Source organism: Littorina saxatilis, linkage group LG2 (assembly GCF_037325665.1).
Source record: "Littorina saxatilis isolate snail1 linkage group LG2, US_GU_Lsax_2.0, whole genome shotgun sequence".
Lineage (NCBI taxonomy): Eukaryota > Metazoa > Mollusca > Gastropoda > Littorinimorpha > Littorinidae > Littorina > Littorina saxatilis.
In genome coordinates, this window is record NC_090246.1 from 49,517,344 (window position 1) to 49,536,296 (window position 18,953).

The window sequence follows — 18,953 nt, forward strand, 5'->3', positions numbered from 1 at the left end:
GAGAGAGAGAGAGAGAGAGAGAGAGAGAGAGAGAGAGAGAGAGAGCCGACAGAAAGAGAGGGAGAGAGTGTGTTCGTGTATGTGTGTGTGTGGGTGTGGGTGTAGGTGTGTGTGTGTGTTTAGGTGTAGGTATGTGTGGGAGGGTGTGTGTGTATGTATGTGGGTGGGGGGGTGAGGGTGTCTTTGGGTGTGTGTATGAGGGTGTGCGTGTCAGTCTGTGGGGGTGCGATGATATTACTCTTTGTGGAGGTCCGTGACCACGTACACTGACATAAAACACACGCTCGATTATTTGACTAATTGCATCCGGATTGAGTGTAAAGCGTACACGATTATGTATTCTCGATGATACGCACATTACAAGTCCATAACAATGGCAAAAGACTCACCCAGATAAGTCTGTTTCGTATTTGTCTGTATGCCTTTCTTTATCTGTTCCATCGACAGGACCATGCTTGGCGTTTGCAAAATGTGGGGGAGTTTTCCCTATGATTTATCTGTTTTTGTCTTTGTGATTGCTTTCAGATGAGGTGTGCCCTGTTGTCTGTAAAGTGGATGAAGATCTCTCCCTGTGCTGGGGCGAAGAACCCAACCTCTGTCAAGATGGTAAGCCACGCAGTATAACACAACTGTAACGACCACAAAGCACACCGGGACACACACACACACACGCACGCACGCTCGCACACACATGCACGCGCGCACGCACAAATGCACGCACGCAAGCACACATACATATACGCATAAAAATACACTGACTGTGATTGCGCTGTGTGCAGTGGTGGTGGGGTACTGTAACGAGACGTGTGGCTGGAGGTGTTACGGGCCAGAAGCGGACAACTGTTGTCATCCCGACTGTGCTGTGGGCTGTACGGGACCTGGACCTCAGGAGTGTCTGGTAGGCCACATCTCCAACCCCCCAACCAACCCCCACCCCAACCCCCACGTTGACTGAGTGTGTTCTCTCTCTCTCTCTCTCTCTCTCTCTCATCTCTCTCTCTCTCTCTCTCTCTCCTCTCTCGTCTCTCTCTCTCTCTCTCTCTCTCTCTCTCTCTCTCTCTCTCTCTCTCTCTCTCTCTCTCTCTCTCTCCTCTCTGACACTGAGTATTACGTCAAAGATATGCTGTGCATTGTATATTCTGAACATATTTTTGTTGTACTATTGCTACATGTTCGATTGCTACCAGCTTGTATTTATAATTACCTGCATAGTATGCATTTGATTTTATAAATAACCACATATGTATGCTCTTCATGCCTCATCTTCATCATCATCATCATCATCATCATCATTATCATCATCATCATCGTCATCATCATCATCATCATCATCGTCATCTTTATTATCACGTGCTGAAGTTTTCCGACCTCCTTTTGTTGGTTAACTTTTTAACTTTTTAATTTTTAATTTTTTAATTATATAATTGTGTGTCTATGCGTCCCAAGGACAGATTGTAAGAAAAGGCGTAGCCTTAAATCTTAATCCTTGTTAAATAAAGTTCAATTCAATTCAATTCACTCTCTCTCTCGCTCTCGCTCTCTCTTTCTCTTTCTTTCTCTCTCTCTCTCTCTCTCTCTCTCTCTCTCTCTCTCTCTCTCTCTCATGTATGCGGGTCAGTAGTGCGTGAGTTTGTGTGTGTGTGTGTGTGTGTAGGGGGGGAGGAGGAGGAGAGGGTTAAAGAAGAGACAGGATGCGCAAAATCACTAAACTTCGCTTTCACAAATGTCAAATGCATGAAACAAAAATAGTTTGGCTGATGTGAACACACACACACACACACACACACACACACACACACACACACACACACACACACACACACACACACACACACACACACTCACACACACACACACGCTCTCTCACGGTGAATTAAATCGTTTCAAATGATCGGATCTATGACGTTAGCTTAAATTCTGTAGTTGTTATAAAGCTTATGTACAGGTTTTTATTCTGATATTTGTGTATACATTTGCAGGTGTGCAAGGATTACATGCTGGACGAGGAATGTGTTGGCTACTGTCCGGCCAAGACCTACCCAAAGATGCAAACCTGCGTCCGTTTCTAATTCGTGTACAGTATGAAATTCCTTTAGCAATCAAGAATTTGGCTGTATCGCAGTGAGATTATCATTTTCAGACACATGTATTACTTCAAAGACCAGAGACATATGTGCAGCCTTGCTGCATAATTATCATGGCGAAAAAATATGATGCCATAATTGTTGTTGTATACAGGTGTGTTTTTGTGTTTGTGTGTTTTGTTAACATTTATTCATTTGTTTATTTACTTATTGATTTAGCAATGTATTTATTTTTATTTTTTTTTAATTTTTAAGCTGAATGTTTTGAAAAAGATTTATCATTGTAATATTTAGTCGATGTTACCGTTTTCTGTATAAGCCTAGACGTATTATTTATGTGCACATTTGCGGGATCCCATGTAACACATCACGGTTCAATTAGTTTATCTAAATGAATGTAAGTGTCTTTTTGTGTATGCTTTCTTTTTCTTGCGCTCAGATATTCTTGTTTGGATAACTGGTTTGTTTGTTGCTGGTTTGGTGGGAAGGTGTTGGTTGGGTTGATTCGACAGTGCTAAGTCATTCGCTTGAATGCTTTGTAGGTTTTGGTGGGTTTCAGCGTTGTTGTATAGGTTTTTTTTACGTACGTGTAGCCTATATTGTTCTGTACGTCAATATATTCGTAACAGATGATAAAAAAAGGTGGGAGGTTCACGTTTTACCTCCAAGTATTTCAGTTTTACGTCGAACGACTACTAAAGACTTGATTGCTCTTTAATGGTGGCCTGCATTCAACCTTGTAAAAATAAAAGACATCAAGAAAAACGAGCGAAATATTCTAGAAATTGTACATTGTAAATATTCTCGTTCAACGGTTGTGGGTTTGTTATCATTTCGTGTTTGGCTCGTGAAACCGTATATTTGTTTCGTTTTATGTATGTATTACTTACCCTGGTTTGGTTAGTACTACACGGTAACATACTACAGGTGTGTGTATCAGTGTTATGAAGTAAGCAGTCAACGTATTTACATCAGTACTATACAGTTTTTGTTAAATACAGCACAGATGTGCCGTTTTCTAAGTAACACATATGTGTGTACATTGACATACATTAACCCTCTCTCTCTCTCTCTCTCTCTCTCTCTCTCTCTCTCTCTCTCTCTCTCTCTCTCTCTCTCTAGTCTCTCTCGCTCTCTCAGTCATTCTCTCTTTCGCTCTCTCTCTCTTTCTCTCTCGCTCTCTCTCTTTCTCTCGCTTTCTTTCTCGATTCGCTCGCACACACAGACAGGCAGACAGACAGACAGGCAGACAGTTCTCTCTCTTTGGCTCTCTCTCTCTTTTTCTCTTTCTCTTCCCCCCCCCTCTCTCTCTCTCTCTCCCTCTCTTTCTCTCTCTCTCGCTCTCTCTCTTTCTCTCGCTCTCTCTCCGTTCTCTTTCTTGAGTCAGTCGCTCTCCCCCTCTCTCTCTCTCTCTCTCTCCGGCTCTCTCTCAGTCTCTCCAAAGACACATACGCACAGTCAAAAAGACAGACGGCACAGATCTACAAACGCGTAGTGCACACGCGCTTGCAATCATGTTGTAGGCAGTTTCATTGTCTGGTTATGTTTGAAACAGGTGAGACTTGAACCTTGTTTCTGTGTGTACTCTGTTTTATAGTATATACAATCAGTAAAACAGAAAATACGGACATGATTCATCTGACAAATAAAGAAGAAAATCAGTGTCTTTGTTATGGAATATATTCTCTCTTGATTTAGATGTGTGTGTGTGTGTGTGTGTGTGTGTGTGTGTGTGTGTGTGTGTGTGTGTGTGTGTGTGTGTGTGTGTGTGTGTGATTTCGTTTGTTAAGTTCCGAGTTTGCTCGGTCACTTTCTAAATGTTGTTTTATTTTTAACCCAAGTCAGTGGGCGTCTCATGCAACAACAAAGGATCGTGAGTTAAAAGAAAATAAGTTGTGAACGTCAAACGAACATACACTGAAACAATTTTACACAACTGATTAAGGAAACAAACTAACTAAACGAACAAACGAGAAAATGAAACTTGACTGACACAATGCCAGAAAAACAATCCAGTTGACCAAGTACCGCTAATTCGGCGGATTTTTTTCTTCTGATTTTTTTTCTCTTTTTTATGTAAATGTTCGGGTCACCAGCCTATTATGTGATTAGAATACGGTAGTCCCGGCCTCTCTGGGAGAGGACTGGTTCAGTGTAATGAGTATGCGGCCACAACCCGCGTATAATAAAATTTGATTTGAATTGATTTGATATCAGTCTTCCTCGAATCTCTCTCTCTCTCTCTATCTCTCTCTCTCTCTCTCTCTCTCTCTCTCTCTCTCTCTCTCTCTCTCTCTCTCTCTCTCTCTCTCACACACACTTGTGGGCAGTAATGGAAAGACAAGACAAGACAAGAGTCTCTCTCAGTCTCTCTCTCTCTTTTGCTCGCTCGCTAGCTCGCTCTCACACACACACACACACACACACTCACACTCACACTCACACACACACTAACATACTAACACACACACACACACGCACACACACGCCCGCGACGGCCGGACCATACTGACTCCCTCCGTGTGTTCGAGGCGATATATCCAATGCAATGCAGGAAGGGAGCTAAAAGAGCTCAAGAGTGACGCCCCTTCGTAACACATTTCGTGTCCAAAATGGCTGCCGAAGGAGAAAACGTGACAGGTGAAAGAGAAAAGTCAGACGATCAGCTCTCAGATTCCAAATCAGGAGCCTCATTTACGTTGGAAGGTATTTTATTTATATGTTAGAAATGCAGGGATATTTTCATTGGTTCTCTAAAGTGTTCTAATTCACAAAAGCTGTCAATTGTACACCACGCGCACTGATCCATATGTCCAGCTAACTGAGCAGCTCTCTCACTCTCAGCTTTGTTGTCCAGCAATTTAGATGCCATTTGTGTCTTTGATCCGTCCTAATGCTCTCTTAATTCGCGCGAAATTAGACAAATTTAAAATAAATCAACAAAGGAAACTACAAAGACTCTCGTAATTACTTTAGCAAAATGATCTGGGTGATATGTTGCTGTTACTGTTAGTGTTAGTGTGGACCCATTCCATGATTCATGATTTATGGTGTACCGTGCAGTCCTGGGAAAGGGCAAACTGGTGTAGTGCGTTCAGATTTCCCCTGCGTTCAGATTTCCGATTTGCTATGTATATATATTATTATACCCGAGACGGAAATGTTGTTTCCTGGTCAAATTAAAGAAGTACACTTATTTAATTTTTAAGGGAGAAAGGCATGGCAGTTTCTTGCAAGGGAAGGAAATTGGTGGTGAAATGTACTACTGATACTGATAGTAATACATGTACAATGTAACAGATTTCACACCTAAATTCGATTTCTTCGAAAACGTCCCTTGAATGAGAAGTGACGGATTTTTAGGATGAAGCAAATTTCTTGATTTAAATTAAAAATGTTGCTTGAAGGAATTTGATCCTATGATAATGAATGTAAAGTACCTAAGCTAGATCATCCATACTATAGAAGGGAGGGGGGCTTTTCAGTGTGGAGTTTATGCAAGATCAACAAGGCCGCAGGGGAAGTCTGAACGCACTTCACCAGCAAAGTTTTTTCTTGCATTGCTTTGCATTTATTTAATTTATTGGGTATTAAAAATAAGAGAGTGCATCTGACACAACCTTGAAGCTAAGCAATTGGTTGTGTCAGATGCACTCTCTTTTTTTTAATACTCAAGACCAATTCATATAATAATTGAGACTGATTTTCTGAAGTAGATGTGTTACTGTTACTGTGTTAGTTTTACTGTAGGCTTTGCCTTTGGTCACTGGTAAATTTTACAAACAGTATAAAAAAAATTTCTTTTCTTTTTGCAGCATTGCTACTGATCAAGGAAGCCCAGCAACAACATGGACTTAGGCATGGAGACTATCAAAGATACAGGTACAATTTCTTGGGTAAACCACTCGTGTTTTGATATGGTTGCCTTTTATCTGAAAAACATCACTTTGCATCAGCTCAATCAGCAACTGGGCAGCGGTTACTGACGAATATTCTATAGAATACTGAATAGCTGGTGCCTTGTCTGGCTAATTTGCACTGTTCTTCACGAACGGAAGTTGCCAAATTTTTAGCAGTCTGTTTGGCATGACTTGATTTTTTTACCGTGAGCAATGGTGATTCAAATGCATCATTTTTGTCTTTCCATGTTTCTTGAAATTTACAACAAAATACAACCCACCATCATCTCCCCATCCAACTCTAACCTGACACTCTCCTCTCCGCTATGGGCATTCACTTGTTAGTGTTCTTTGACTGGTCGATCTTTTCTCTTTCTCGGGTTATTTGTTTTTCTCCTTCATTTTTTGCTTCACTCGTTTCAAGTTCGGTTTACTGAGACGCCCCTGGTGATCGGACAGATGATTTGGCGGTCCCTGCTAGTGCAAAGGATGTAAACTCATTTGTAATATTAAAATGGAATATAAAATTATCAAAATTATTCATGACAATTTGACATACATGTATGTAAAACAAATGTGTAATGTAGTGTCTAATAGTAATAGTAGTAAAGGAATAAGGAACACATTGAGCTTGTTTCTTCTCTGCTGCAAGTACATCACTACATGATTACGTTAAACGTAAAGAACAATATTATTTTTCTGCTTCAGGAGTTACTGCTCACGTAGGATCAGGAGGATACGCAAGTCTCTGCACTTTCCTCAGGGCGGGAAACACAGGGTGACGCCCAAGAAAGTCACTCCAGAGCTGCTCACGGACTCAAGGTTGGCCACAAACTTTGCTAGTTGCACCTGTATGTGTATAATGACAGGATTACATCTGTGAGAGGAGTTGGTACTGTTTTGTACATGGTGTGTATACCATTGTGAATGAAGTACTGTTTAGCCCCTAGTTTACTTGTAGTGAGTGATGCGTATGTTAAACAAATAAGGCCCCCCCAAAAAAATAGTCTGTTTACGGTAACCCGATCGACCCTATTTTTTTCGCGCGACCCTAGACTTTTTTTTGGCATTTGGGGGAGTAAAAAAAAATCAAATAACGTAAAAATATGGGGTTTTTTTTGGGGAAAAAAATCCCGACCTACCGACCCTATTTTTTTGGCCTATGTTACCATAAACAGACCTTTTTTTGGGGGGCCTAAGGCAAAGCACTGTTTAGAGATCTGATAAACAAAGGGAAGTAAGCGCTCTAAATGCATACGATGAAAGAGGATGATAGTTGCTTGTTCATTTCAATGCTTGTTAATCTCTCAGGTACCAGGAGAATGGTTCCGAATACTCCCACTTACTCTATTACACATATCAAGCCCGCATTGACTACAAACTGTCCACCCTCTGCTTTAACTTCTTTTCTGGCTCGTCTCCTGCTTACTTCTCTGAACTCCTCACCGTCTATTCTCCAGCAAGACAACTCCGTGCCTCTTCTGACTGTCGCATCCTTACCATTCCACACACCAAAACCAAAACATACGGACAACGCACTTTTACTTTCTGCGCACCCACACAATGGAATTCTCACCCCTTTCACATCCGCCACTCTCAGTCACCCCAAGCATTCAAACGAGCACTTAAAACGCACCTCTTCAAGAAATACAACCCCTGATTTTGTTTTCTCAGTCCATCAGTAGGCTACATGTAGTGTATTTGTTGTTTTAGTGATAATGTATATAAACATCTAGGACTGTTTTCAGCATTGTTGATAACATGTTCTGTTTGATTAAGGGTATTCAGCTGGTATTTCCTTGTTTTTTACTACCTATTTTATTCATGTTTTTATTACTTAGTTAGTGGAAGAATCTTTTGTAATGTATGTGTGATGGTGTATGCTTTTAATTAAGCGTTGTTGACTATGAATGTAGATGTAAATGCTTGTATAACTGTGTTTTAATTTTAAATGTGTCAAGCGCAAAGAGCATAATTGTAAAGTTATGATGTTGCGCTATATAAATGCTCATTTATTATTATTATTATATGCATTTAGAGCGCTTACTTCCCTTTGTTTATCAGATGTAGTGATGAGTATGTAAATCAATGTTTTGGAACTTATTTATCCCACCTGTTCTGGTGCTTACTTGTGCAAGAAGACATGGTAAGAAATATTGCTCAAAGACTTTGCCTGCTTTAGACTTAAGTTTAACTGTGCCAACAATTTCCACGAGTGGAGGATTCTTTTGATCACAGTTTTATTGTGTACACTTTTAGTGCATGCTGATAAGGGCTGGAAACTAACATTTTGTCTGCCTCCTTGACTAGTACTAGGAGAAATCATGTGTTGCAAAATTCATGTCATCGGTGCTATGATTTATTGTTGTGTTGGTTTGTATGAATTATAATGGATACAGTGCTGTTTTACTTTTAGTGAAAAGAGCACTGGTCAGGTAGATACTGTCAGTTCTAGACACAAGCCTGGTGTTCCCTAGAAAAAAGGTAAACAAGGGGAACGTTTTACTGTGTCTAACTATTTGGGCATGGGGCTCTACAATTTTGCACACCGGGCTTTTGTCTAGAACTGCTTTGGTATTGGCAGGGTGCTGAACTCATCGGGCAGTTGATCTCTCTATCCAGGTATATATCCAGCTGCCATTGTTTTTTGCTGAACTTATCAGGCGGTTGATCTCTCTATCCAGGTATATCCAGCTGCCATTGTTTTGTGCTGAACTCATCAGGGGGTTGATCTCTCTATCCAGGTATATCCAGCTGCCATTGTTTTGTGCTGAACTCATCAGGGGGTTGATCTCTCTATCCAGGTATATCCAGCTGCCATTGTTTTGTGCTGAACGCTGCTGGTCCCACGCCATGCAGCTAAAGGCAGAGGCCAACACAGAACCACGCAAAAAATTCCACATGATGTCTCGTCTGAAGAAGTCTGTGCAGTATGCAGATGAACTGCTGGCACTCTGCGAGAGTCCTAAATGTGATGCCAGGACTAAGCTGGAGTGTCAGGTAGGAATAAACAACTTTGAGTAAAGTAAACTGGAGCAAATGAAGCTGTTTGAAATAGTTCATGAGGTAGTGATGTTGTTGAGCTGTTTGGGGCAAGGTTGTTTCTAAATTTCATGTGTGAATTGTGATCCAGGCACTGAAACTAAAAGTAAAAGTACAGAAAGTGACAGGTAAAAGTAAGCAAAAATAATCAGTGAGAAGAAAATCTAATCATTGAATTGAACATGCTGACGCTAGTAACCATGTGTGTTTAACTTTCAGAAAACATTGACAGAATCAAAACCTAAACATTGATATTAATGTCCTTGCTTTGGTTAGCAGTTTAGGAGATAAACTACAAACACTTGCAAATGTTATTTTGGTGTGGTCCTATGTACATTGCTACATGTTTTTGTTTATTAATGTCTTTAGGCATACAATTTCTGGATTTACGGCAGTCTTCGCTTTGAACTGCAAGAGTGGGAAAAGGCTATGGAACTCTTCACAAAGGCAAAGTAAGTTGATTGACACTGCATTATTTGGACCTGTTGCATTGCAAATCGGGCTAATACAGTGAACGTGTTTCCTTTTCCAGAACACCATCCTGATTGTATCTACTGTGACAATCCATATGGCTTTTGATGATGCAGAAAATCACTAATCTAAAGTGTTTGATTTTCTTGCCTTTACTTCTTTGAATGCGAGGAAGAAGGGACTCTGCATGGATTTAAAACAGTGCTGATTTTAAAGTGATACTGTTAGTGTTGCAGTAAGTAATTGAAAAACAAGAGGCGAAGCCTTCAAGGCTCACGTAAGAAATCGACAAACAGTAACACAAACTCAATCACTTCGTCACACATACACACACACACACACACACACACACACAGTAAGCGGCATAGGTGACACTGTGCAAGAAAGCGAGACACTAGATCTAGATCTGAATGGCCGATTTCGAAGAAAAAACTAGTCTCGGCCCGCTCATAATAACAATGACCGAGACTTTCAGTAATTCCTTCGCGTGACGTCTAACCCTCTTACGTCATAATGTGACGTCTTCAAATGTTAAAGTTTCTACCGGAGACATACATACATACGCACGCACGCACAGACAGACAAAAGTTAGCATCGCATAGACTACACTTACGTGAGCCAAAAACACTTGTGTGCTACATTGTAGTTTTAAAGAAAATTGTTTTGTTTTCATCATTGTTGATGCTCCGTGAAAGGGTGAACAAATAACAGAAGAGTGTATTTTGGAGAGATCTATCTTTCAGCAGCAGCTAAGCGCTCCAAGTAGTGAAAATTTCACTGAAATGAAACCCTTTCTTTCAAAGGACTATTTACGAAAAGCTGGCAGGTGCATTCACTGAAGAGCAGCAAACAGTGTACCAGCAGCGTGTGGATGAGATAGCGCCCAACCTTCGTTACTGTGCCTACAACATTGGTGACGAGTCTGCTCTGCTGGACCTACAGAAAATGAGAGTGGCCGCAGGGGGTGACCAGCTCTCATCCAAACTGGACGTGAGTTGCATTTTTCATTGCTTTCATTTGCTAAGTTAGTTTGCTGTGCATTTGGCCTTTGACAAGAGAATGGGAAACTGAATGAGGGTAGAGGATTGGGTTATGATTTTTTTGTTTTTTATTAATTGTGTTTGATCTTAGATTAAAGACTATTTTATTTGGCTGGGTTCAACATGAATTTTGTTCAGTGTTGCGATTAAAAAAAAGGCATACACTCATGCACATAAACAAAGGATCTAGGAGATAAATTAAAATTAAAGCAGAATAATTTGTCTTATTGAAAATCACTTTTTTTTGTCTTCAGGATTTGCTCTCTCAGACACGGGAGAAGCAGACAGCAACCCTTTCAGAGGTTACCTGGCGGGGTCGCACAGTACAGGTGAAGGTCGAGACTGTGCGACTGTTTTTACTAAGCATGACGGACGCGGAGAAGGAGCTGGAGGCCGCTGACACGACAGAGAGCAAAGTCTCCATCTACGAGACCATTCTCAAGCAGTGCATCGAGGCCCAGCAAGCGCTCAGGGACTCTCTTCAGGAAGACCTTGTGAGTAGCTTTGGCTTTGGGTTATTGAGGAATGATTGCTGCTTTTGTCTTAAAGATTTCACCTTGGTTGGATGATGAGAGATGTGCAAGCATGTATTATTTTCAACTGTTTTATTCATCACGCCAAGCACGCTTTAAACAATGCAACATAAGTTAAAAAGAGAAGGGTTAAAATAAATCGTCAAGTCATTCATTTACAAAAATATTAATTCCTGGCAGGTGTTCAAAGCTGCCATACGTGGACAACCAGTGGAAGGCAAGATCAGCAACCAGCATTACCTGTACTCCTACCTGACCTACCTGCGACTGAAGGTGGCCATCGAGCGCAACCTGCTTCTGATAGAGAATCTACGCCAGTACCTGCCTGATCAGCAAGTAGAAGAAGGACGCAAGATCACCAAACCTCAGGACCTCGTTAGATTGTATGACATAATTATACAGGTGAGACCTAAGTGTTCATACAGTGGAACCTCCATTTAAGACCTCCAAATATCTGAGAAAATCGGGTCTTACATTGGAGGTAAATTTACAGTGTTTATGAACGGAAAATGTGAAGAAGAAACAAGTCGCGTAAGGCGAAAATACAACATTTAGTCAAGTAGCTGTCGAACTCACAGAATGAAACTAAACGCAATGCAACGCAGCAAGACCGTATACTCGTAACATCGTCAGTCCACCGCTCACGGCAAAGGCAGTGAAATTGACAAGAAGAGCGGGGTAGTAGTTGCGCTGAGAACGATAGCACGCTTTTCTGTACCTCTCTTCGTTTTAACTTTCTGAGCGTGTTTTTAATCCAAACATATCATATCTATATGTTTTTGGAATCAGGAACCGACAAGGAATAAGATGAAAGTGTTTTTAAATTGATTTCGACAATTTAATTTTGATAATAATTTTTATATATTTAATTTTCAGAGCTTGTTTTTAATCCAAATATAACATATTTATATGTTTTTGGAATCAGCAAATGATGGAGAATAAGATGAACGTAAATTTGGATCGTTTTATAAAAAAAATTTTTTTTTTACAATTTTCAGATTTTTGAGTCACTTGAGAAAAAGTGACTCTATGTAATCGGTCAGTGTTAGTCTGTCCGGCCGGCCGTCCGTCCGTAGACACCACCTTAACGTTGGACTTTTCTCGGAAACTATCAAAGCGATCGGGCTCATATTTTGTTTAGTCGTGACCTCCAATGACCTCTACACTTTAACGATGGTTTCGTTGACCTTTGACCTTTTTCAAGGTCACAGGTCAGCGTCAAAGGAAAAATTAGACATTTTATATCTTTGACAAAGTTCATCGGATGTGATTGAAACTTTGTAGGATTATTTACATCTGTAGCCTTTTACGAACGTTATCAGAAAAACAAGGGAGATAACTAGCCTTTTCTGTTCGGCAACACACAACTTAACGTTGGGCTTTTCTCGGAAACTATAAAAGTGACCGGGCTCAAATTTTATGTGAACGTGACTCATTGTGTTGTGAATAGCAATTTCTTCCTGTCCATCTGATGCCTCATATAATATTCAGAACTGCGAAAGTGACTCGATCGAGCGTTTGCTCTTCTTGTTAATGACCAAAGTCATTAATTAATTTTTAAGCCACCACGCTGAAATGCAATACCGAAGTCCGGGCTTTGTCGAACAATACTTGACCAAAATTTCAACCAATTTGGTTGAAAAATGAGGGCGTGACAGTGCCGCCTCAACTTTCACGAAAAGCCGGATATGACGTCATCAAAGACATTTATCAAAAAAATGAAAAAAACGTATGGGGATATCATACCCAGGAACTTTCATGTCAAATTTCATAAAGATCGGTCCAGTAGTTTGGTCTGAATCGCTCTACACGCACGCACACACACACACACATACACCACGACCCTCGTCTCGATTCCCCCCTCTACGTTAAAATATTTAGTCAAAACTTGACTAAATATAAAAAGAGTGTCTAAAAAGGTTGGCGGCCTCAAATCAGGGGACTTGAAGAGGGGGTTCCATTGTACTGTTGATTTTATCATAATGTTAATCAAAGAAGTCTACACAGCTCTTGAAAGGGTCGGCACCATTTTATTGGAGTTAGAAACCACTGCAGTTTGCTCTTGTTTGATACCCTTTTTACATTTAGTCAAGTTTTGACTAAATGTTTTAACATAGAGGGGGGAATCGAGACGAGGGTCGTGGTGTATGTGTGTGTGTCTGTCTGTCTGTGTGTGTGTGTGTGTAGAGCGATTCAGACTAAACTACTGGACCGATCTTTATGAAATTTGACATGAGAGTTCCTGGGTATGATATCCTCAGACGTTTTTTTCATTTTTTTGATAAATGTCTTTGATGACGTCATATTCGGCTTTTCGTGAAAGTTGAGGCGGCACTGTCACGCTCTCATTTTTCAACCAAATTGGTTGAAATTTTGGTCAAGTAATCTCCGACGAAGCCCGGACTTTGGTATTGCATTTCAGCTTGGTGGCTTAAAAATTAATTAATGACTTTGGTCATTAAAAATCTGAAAATTGTAAAAAAAATTTTTTTTTATAAAACGATCCAAATTTACGTTCATCTTATTCTCCATCATTTTCTGATTCCAAAAACATATAAATATGTTATATTTGGATTAAAAACAAGCTCTGAAAATTAAAAATATAAAAATTATGATCAAAATTAAATTTTCGAAATCAATTTAAAAACACTTTCATCTTATTCCTTGTCGGTTCCTGATTCCAAAAACATATCTAGATATGATATGTTTGGATTGAAAACACGCTCAGAAAGTTAAAACGAAGAGAGGTACAGAAAAGCGTGCTATCCTTCTCAGCGCAACTACTACCCCGCTCTTCTTGTCAATTTCACTGCCTTTGCCATGAGCGGTGGACTGACGATGCTACGAGTATACGGTCTTGCTGCGTTGCATTGCGTTCAGTTTCATTCTGTGAGTTCGACAGCTACTTGACTAAATGTTGTATTTTCGCCTTACGCGACTTGTTGTTTGTTACCAGGACACTAAGGACAGTGAAGATTTGGGCTGTACAATCGAGACTTTTGTTTTTGAACTTGAAAGACCAGTTGTCGGAAAAGGGTTAAACTTTAAAATATCTTAACGCTGAACTTGTTGCAGGAAATATTAAATATTTTGTGGAAATAATTTTAATCTTGGTGTGTCACACAGCAGCAGCCCAATGTTCAAGTTCACAATACCTAGCACCCCTATATAATGATCAAATTCTAATTAACTCCAGGAGTTTGCATCCTGAAGCATTATTTTCCTCTGATGCATACATTAGACAACAGAACTGAGATATTGAATTGTTTTGTTTGTTATACACAGAACTTAGGAGAGATTCCCAACTTGCACGGTGTGGAAGAGGACCCAACAATAAATGAAGAAACCAGTGTGCGTGTTCGCGGTTACAAAGCATTCAGGTGAGCAGTTCAGATATATATACATTCATGTATAAGCGCCGCTGAAGTCAGCTGGAGCTGACAATTTTTTACCTTGAGTTTTGTTTGTGTTGTGTAAGTGTATGTGTGTTAATGTGTGTGTGTGTGTTTTTATGCTTTTTAGTAAGTGTAGAGATTTGGCCTATGCATGCATTAAGTAAGATGTGTAAACATCTGGATCAGAAAATTCATGACTGATGCAAATGTTTGCGGCATTCCTTTTGTTACAGGTTATTCTACATAGCTCGTGCATACGCTAGTGCAAAGAAGTGGAAAGAAGCGATTGCTCTTTATCAAAGAACTCTGGACTATGCAAAGGATGCTCTGGATGGCTACAAGAAACTCAAATCAAAGGATCCACAGTATCAGGTATTGGCTTCGTTGCTTTAGATGTCTGTTATGTAATAGTACTGAATGTAGGAATGTACAAACAAGAAACTATTTATTTCATTGTTAGGGTGAAAAAGAGTCATAAAGTATAAGGTAAAAGAACAATGTAAAGCTAGTTTGTTTTGTCAATGTCATTTTTTTTAGGCATTTTGTTGTGTGTGGTTGAATCAGATCAGGGTGTTGTTCATGAAAAAGATATGTTTTTACTTTTAGGGAAAGGTTGAACGATTGCAGACGTCAAGAATGGGATTATCATGTACAAAATAGTGAAATATTTGCTGTTTATTGGATACTTTTTACTGTACAGTAGGGGGCAAAAGAAACAACTCATTCGCGCCCAGTGTTGCAAGTGATTTTTCGTCATTTTCAAATTGTCGTAAAATAGGAAACAGATAAGGTACACCTAAAAGAAAAACAGATTTGTGGCGGATATGTTACTGGCTGTACGATTAGTGCATAGTATTTAATCGGTTTCTTTTTATACCTTTTCAAAAATTGTGTATTACAGCTTTAGGGGTCAAGCGAGTCACAAAATAATTTGGGAAGACATGTGATTTTCAGGTAGAGGTATCAGGATAAGGTCATTTGTCCGTCAGAAAAAAAAGCAAAATGTGTAACGTTGTACAGAAGTGAACCTATGTGTGCTTACCTTGCTGCAGGCTGAGGGTACACGACTGGAAGAGCTGCGTGGGGAAGTGAACGGCATGATGTACTCCTGCCACGCTAACAGTATTCTGGACGCAACCCCTGCAGGACAGCAGCCACCTACAGCCAACACAACCGTCAATCGCAAGGTGAGAGCTTGTGGTACATTACTTTTGCAGTCATTTTCATCATTTTCTACCTGTATCTGTTTACAGCAGGTAACTGTAGAGGGCAGTGTATATACAGCTTCTAAACATCTCCCCGTCAAAATTTGAACCTTTTGCCATTGATGTTTGATTTTCAGGTAATGTGGGTGTTTTAATGATGGGAATGGCTGCTTATAAGGTCTCCTAGCTTAAAATTTTTTTTTTTATACTTTATAGATAAAACAAGTCATTCACTAGTACCTCGACCTAGGGATGTTTATAGTGGACAAATTATGATGAGACAATCCAAAGAAAAGTTTAGGAGTAAAATTTCCACTAATGAATGATTAATATTTCTTGTTTTTACATTTAGTCAAGTTTTGACTAAATGTTTTAACATAGAGGGGGAATCGAGACGAGGGTCGTGGTGTGTGTGTGTGTGTCTGTCTGTCTGTCTGTAGAGCGATTCAGACCAAACTACTGGACCGATCTTTATGAAATTTGACATGAGAGTTCCTGGGAATGATATCCTCGGACGTTTTTTTTTCTTTTTTTCGATAAATACTTTTGATGACGTCATATCCAGCTTTTTGTAGAAGTTGAGGCGGCACTGTCACACCCTCATTTTTCAATTAAATTGAGTGAAATTTTTCTAAAGCAATCTTCGACGAAGGCCGGACTTCGGTATTGCATTTCAGCTTGGTGGCTTAAAAATTAATTAATGACTTTGAAGAGACCAAAAAGCAATGTGCTCACGTTAAAATGACGAACACGCAAAAAGCAATGTACTCACGTTAAAATGACGAACACGCAAAAAGCAATGTACTCACGTTAAAATGACGTTTGGTCATTAAAAATCTGAAAATTGTAATAAAATTATTTTTTTATATAAAACGATCCAAATTTACGTTCAGCTTATCCTACATCATTTCCTGAATCCAAAAACATATAAATATGTTATATTTGGATTAAAAATAAGCTCTGAAAATTAAAAATTATGATCAAAATTAAATTTCTGAAATCGATTTAAAAACAATTTCATCTTATTCCTTGTCGGTTCCTGATTCCAAAAACATATAGATATTATATGTTTGGATTAAAAACATGCTCAGAAAGTTACAGAAAAGCGTGCTATGCAGCACAGCGAAACCACTACCGCGCTGAACAGGCTCGTCAGTTTCACTCCGTTATGCACAAGCGGCGGACTACGGTCATTGTGAAAAAATGCAGTGCGTTCAGTTTCACTCTGTGAGTTCCACAGCTTGACTAAATGTAGTAATTTCGCCTTACGCGACTTGTTTATTCTTGATTTTCTTCTTCTTGTCGATCACGTTTCTTGATTTTGAAACATTAACAATCTACTGGGTTAAGATGTCTAGCATAGTTACAGTTGATTAGAAGTAGTCTTTGGGCATTTTCTTCCCTCTTTCTCAAATGTTTCAGCTCACATTCTCTTAATCTCTGTTTTCAGCCTCTCCAAGAACGCCTGGACGATTACGTGGAAGATAAGACCCTGGTTGGAAAGAAACCCTTTGTGGCACCATTTCCTCCTGACTTTGAGCCCATCCCCTGCAGGCCTCTGTTCTTCGATCTGGCGCTCAACCACGTCGACTTCCCATCTCTGGACGATAAGCTGGAGCAGACGCAGAAGAAAGCTGGGGCTGGAGGCGGTCTCACCGGATTGGTCAAGGGATGGTTATGGGGTGGGGGCGATAAGAAGTAGGCGTGTGAAGATTCAGGGTGTCAAGTTGTTTACTCGTCAATTCTATTTCTTCTGATAGTTTGTTGATTTATGTTTGTTTGATTTACATGATGGGCCTGAGCATCTGAGAAACTGAATGTGGAAATATTTTGTCTTAACTGTGTTGAGGTGAGACTGGGGATATGTTATTACCAGATACTCTTTTTGAGCATGTATTTTTGTTAAGGGAGAGTTATTGTGAGTTTGGGCTTTTCTTTTGTCATTATAATCAAATTTGTGTTGTGCCTCTAAGTTGTGCAATTTGGAATTAGCAGGTGCCTTGTGATTGTGACACTTGAAATGGGTGGTAGATCAGCCTAAGACTGCTGCATGTATGGATAAAAACACTGGGATACATGCAACAAAACACAAACTTACTGCACTAAAAAGAAAGTACTTGTATTTGTTACAGGGTCCATTTTCAGCATCCTCTTTTTTTTTTTTATCTAAGTAAAATTTACTGCAAGTTGTTTGAGTATCATACTTGAATAGTTTAAAGGGATGGGTGTTGATGTGATTGTAGTACATGTATTGTATGAGCACATGGTGTTTTTCTTTGTCTTTTGTTTTTGAATCCACTTTTTTTTCTTCTTGTATACTGACTTTGTATTGAAAGAAAAACTGGCAGCAAGGGATGCTGGAGTATGTGTTTATATTTAAATAATCCTGAAATGTGTATTTTGTTTTGTATACCGTACTTTCCGGGTGACAAGGCGCTTCGTTATACAAGACGCACCCCCTTCTTTTTAAAAAAAATTGTAATCCAGTCACCCATTGGACGCAGGGGGCCGATAGGGCGCACCAAAATGACCCAGTTTTTGCCATGAGAGGTGGTTCCCCTGTCATATCTGAGAGAGGAAACACTTCCTGCACCGGGGTCAGTGACCGACTTTAACTGAGTGAAAATATGTGTGCTCTGTGTGTGAGGCCAGATCAAAGGCATTGTGATAGCTGGGTGGCCTTGTTTATAGACACGACCTTCTTCCCAGGGGTCAATGACCCAGTTTTTGCCATGAGAGGTGGTTCCCCTGTCATATCTGAGAGAGGAAACACTTCCTGCACCGGGGTCAGTGACCGGTCAGTGACGAGTTTAACAGAGTGGAAATCTGTGTGTGTGGCCAGATCAAAGGCAGGGTAGTACCTAGTAGCTGAAACATGCCTTATCACAAGTTGTTTGACTGGTACTCAAGCGGTCTCTTTGATTTTTTTCGTATTTCATACACGGATTAGGCGCTTCGTTATACAAGACGCAGGGGTCGAACTCGAGGAAAAAAGTCGCGCCTTATGACCCGGAAAGTACGGTACTTTATTTGTGTGACCCAGTTGTTCTTCTTGTCAGTAATAACTGATATGTTGCCTTTATGTTGGGGTTGGGATGATTAATGAATACATAATATTATGTATACTCTGTATATCACTTTTTTTTGTTCAATTTCAGTTTGGAACTACCCTTACTTGCCTTATGTTTAAAACATAATTGCTTTTTGATTTTTGTTGACCTCATCGAACATGTTCAAGCATAAACACCTTCATGTACCACAAAACATGTTACTTCATGATATTG

The 18,953-nt window shown here is 39.9% G+C and overlaps 3 protein-coding genes across 5 annotated transcripts in view; 2 read left to right on the forward strand and 1 right to left on the reverse strand.

Annotated features, from left to right (window-relative positions):
• Positions 1-3,746, forward strand: part of LOC138959127 (epidermal growth factor receptor-like) — an 11,081-nt gene extending 7,335 nt beyond the window's left edge. The window contains exons 5-7 of the mRNA XM_070330485.1: positions 526-606; positions 780-898; positions 1,980-3,746. Of these exons, the coding sequence (XP_070186586.1) occupies positions 526-606; positions 780-898; positions 1,980-2,069 (290 nt within the window). The 3' untranslated portion in view covers positions 2,070-3,746. The remainder of the gene's footprint in view (positions 1-525; positions 607-779; positions 899-1,979) is intronic.
• The window catches only part of LOC138959133 (small ribosomal subunit protein eS24-like), a 434,279-nt gene that overhangs the window by 341,874 nt on the left and 73,452 nt on the right, over positions 1-18,953 (reverse strand). The window contains exon 5 of one of the 3 annotated variants that reach the window (XM_070330496.1): positions 9,291-9,300. The exons of the other annotated variants lie outside the window; for them this stretch is intronic. Coding sequence (XP_070186597.1) covers positions 9,298-9,300 — 3 coding nt within the window. The 3' untranslated portion in view covers positions 9,291-9,297. Of the gene's footprint in view, positions 1-9,290; positions 9,301-18,953 lie in introns of those variants that run through there. 3 annotated transcript variants of the gene reach the window in all.
• On the forward strand, positions 4,665-18,697 carry LOC138959129 (signal recognition particle subunit SRP68-like). The gene is made up of 12 exons (XM_070330489.1): positions 4,665-4,790; positions 5,900-5,966; positions 6,692-6,805; positions 8,788-8,983; positions 9,395-9,477; positions 10,300-10,486; positions 10,791-11,030; positions 11,250-11,471; positions 14,355-14,449; positions 14,698-14,836; positions 15,517-15,651; positions 17,120-18,697. Exons 1-12 carry the CDS (start codon positions 4,697-4,699, stop codon positions 17,369-17,371), a joined length of 1,824 nt encoding a protein of 607 aa, XP_070186590.1. The 5' UTR covers positions 4,665-4,696; the 3' UTR covers positions 17,372-18,697.

Bases quoted from the DNA above. Each gene is read 5' to 3' on its own strand.
- LOC138959129 (XM_070330489.1), top strand. From the start codon at position 4,697: ATGGCTGCCGAAGGAGAAAACGTGACAGGTGAAAGAGAAAAGTCAGAC. The intron at 11,031-11,249 runs GTGAGTAGCTTT...AATTCCTGGCAG, and splicing joins ACTCTCTTCAGGAAGACCTT to GTGTTCAAAGCTGCCATACG. The intron at 15,652-17,119 runs GTGAGAGCTTGT...CTCTGTTTTCAG, and splicing joins ACACAACCGTCAATCGCAAG to CCTCTCCAAGAACGCCTGGA.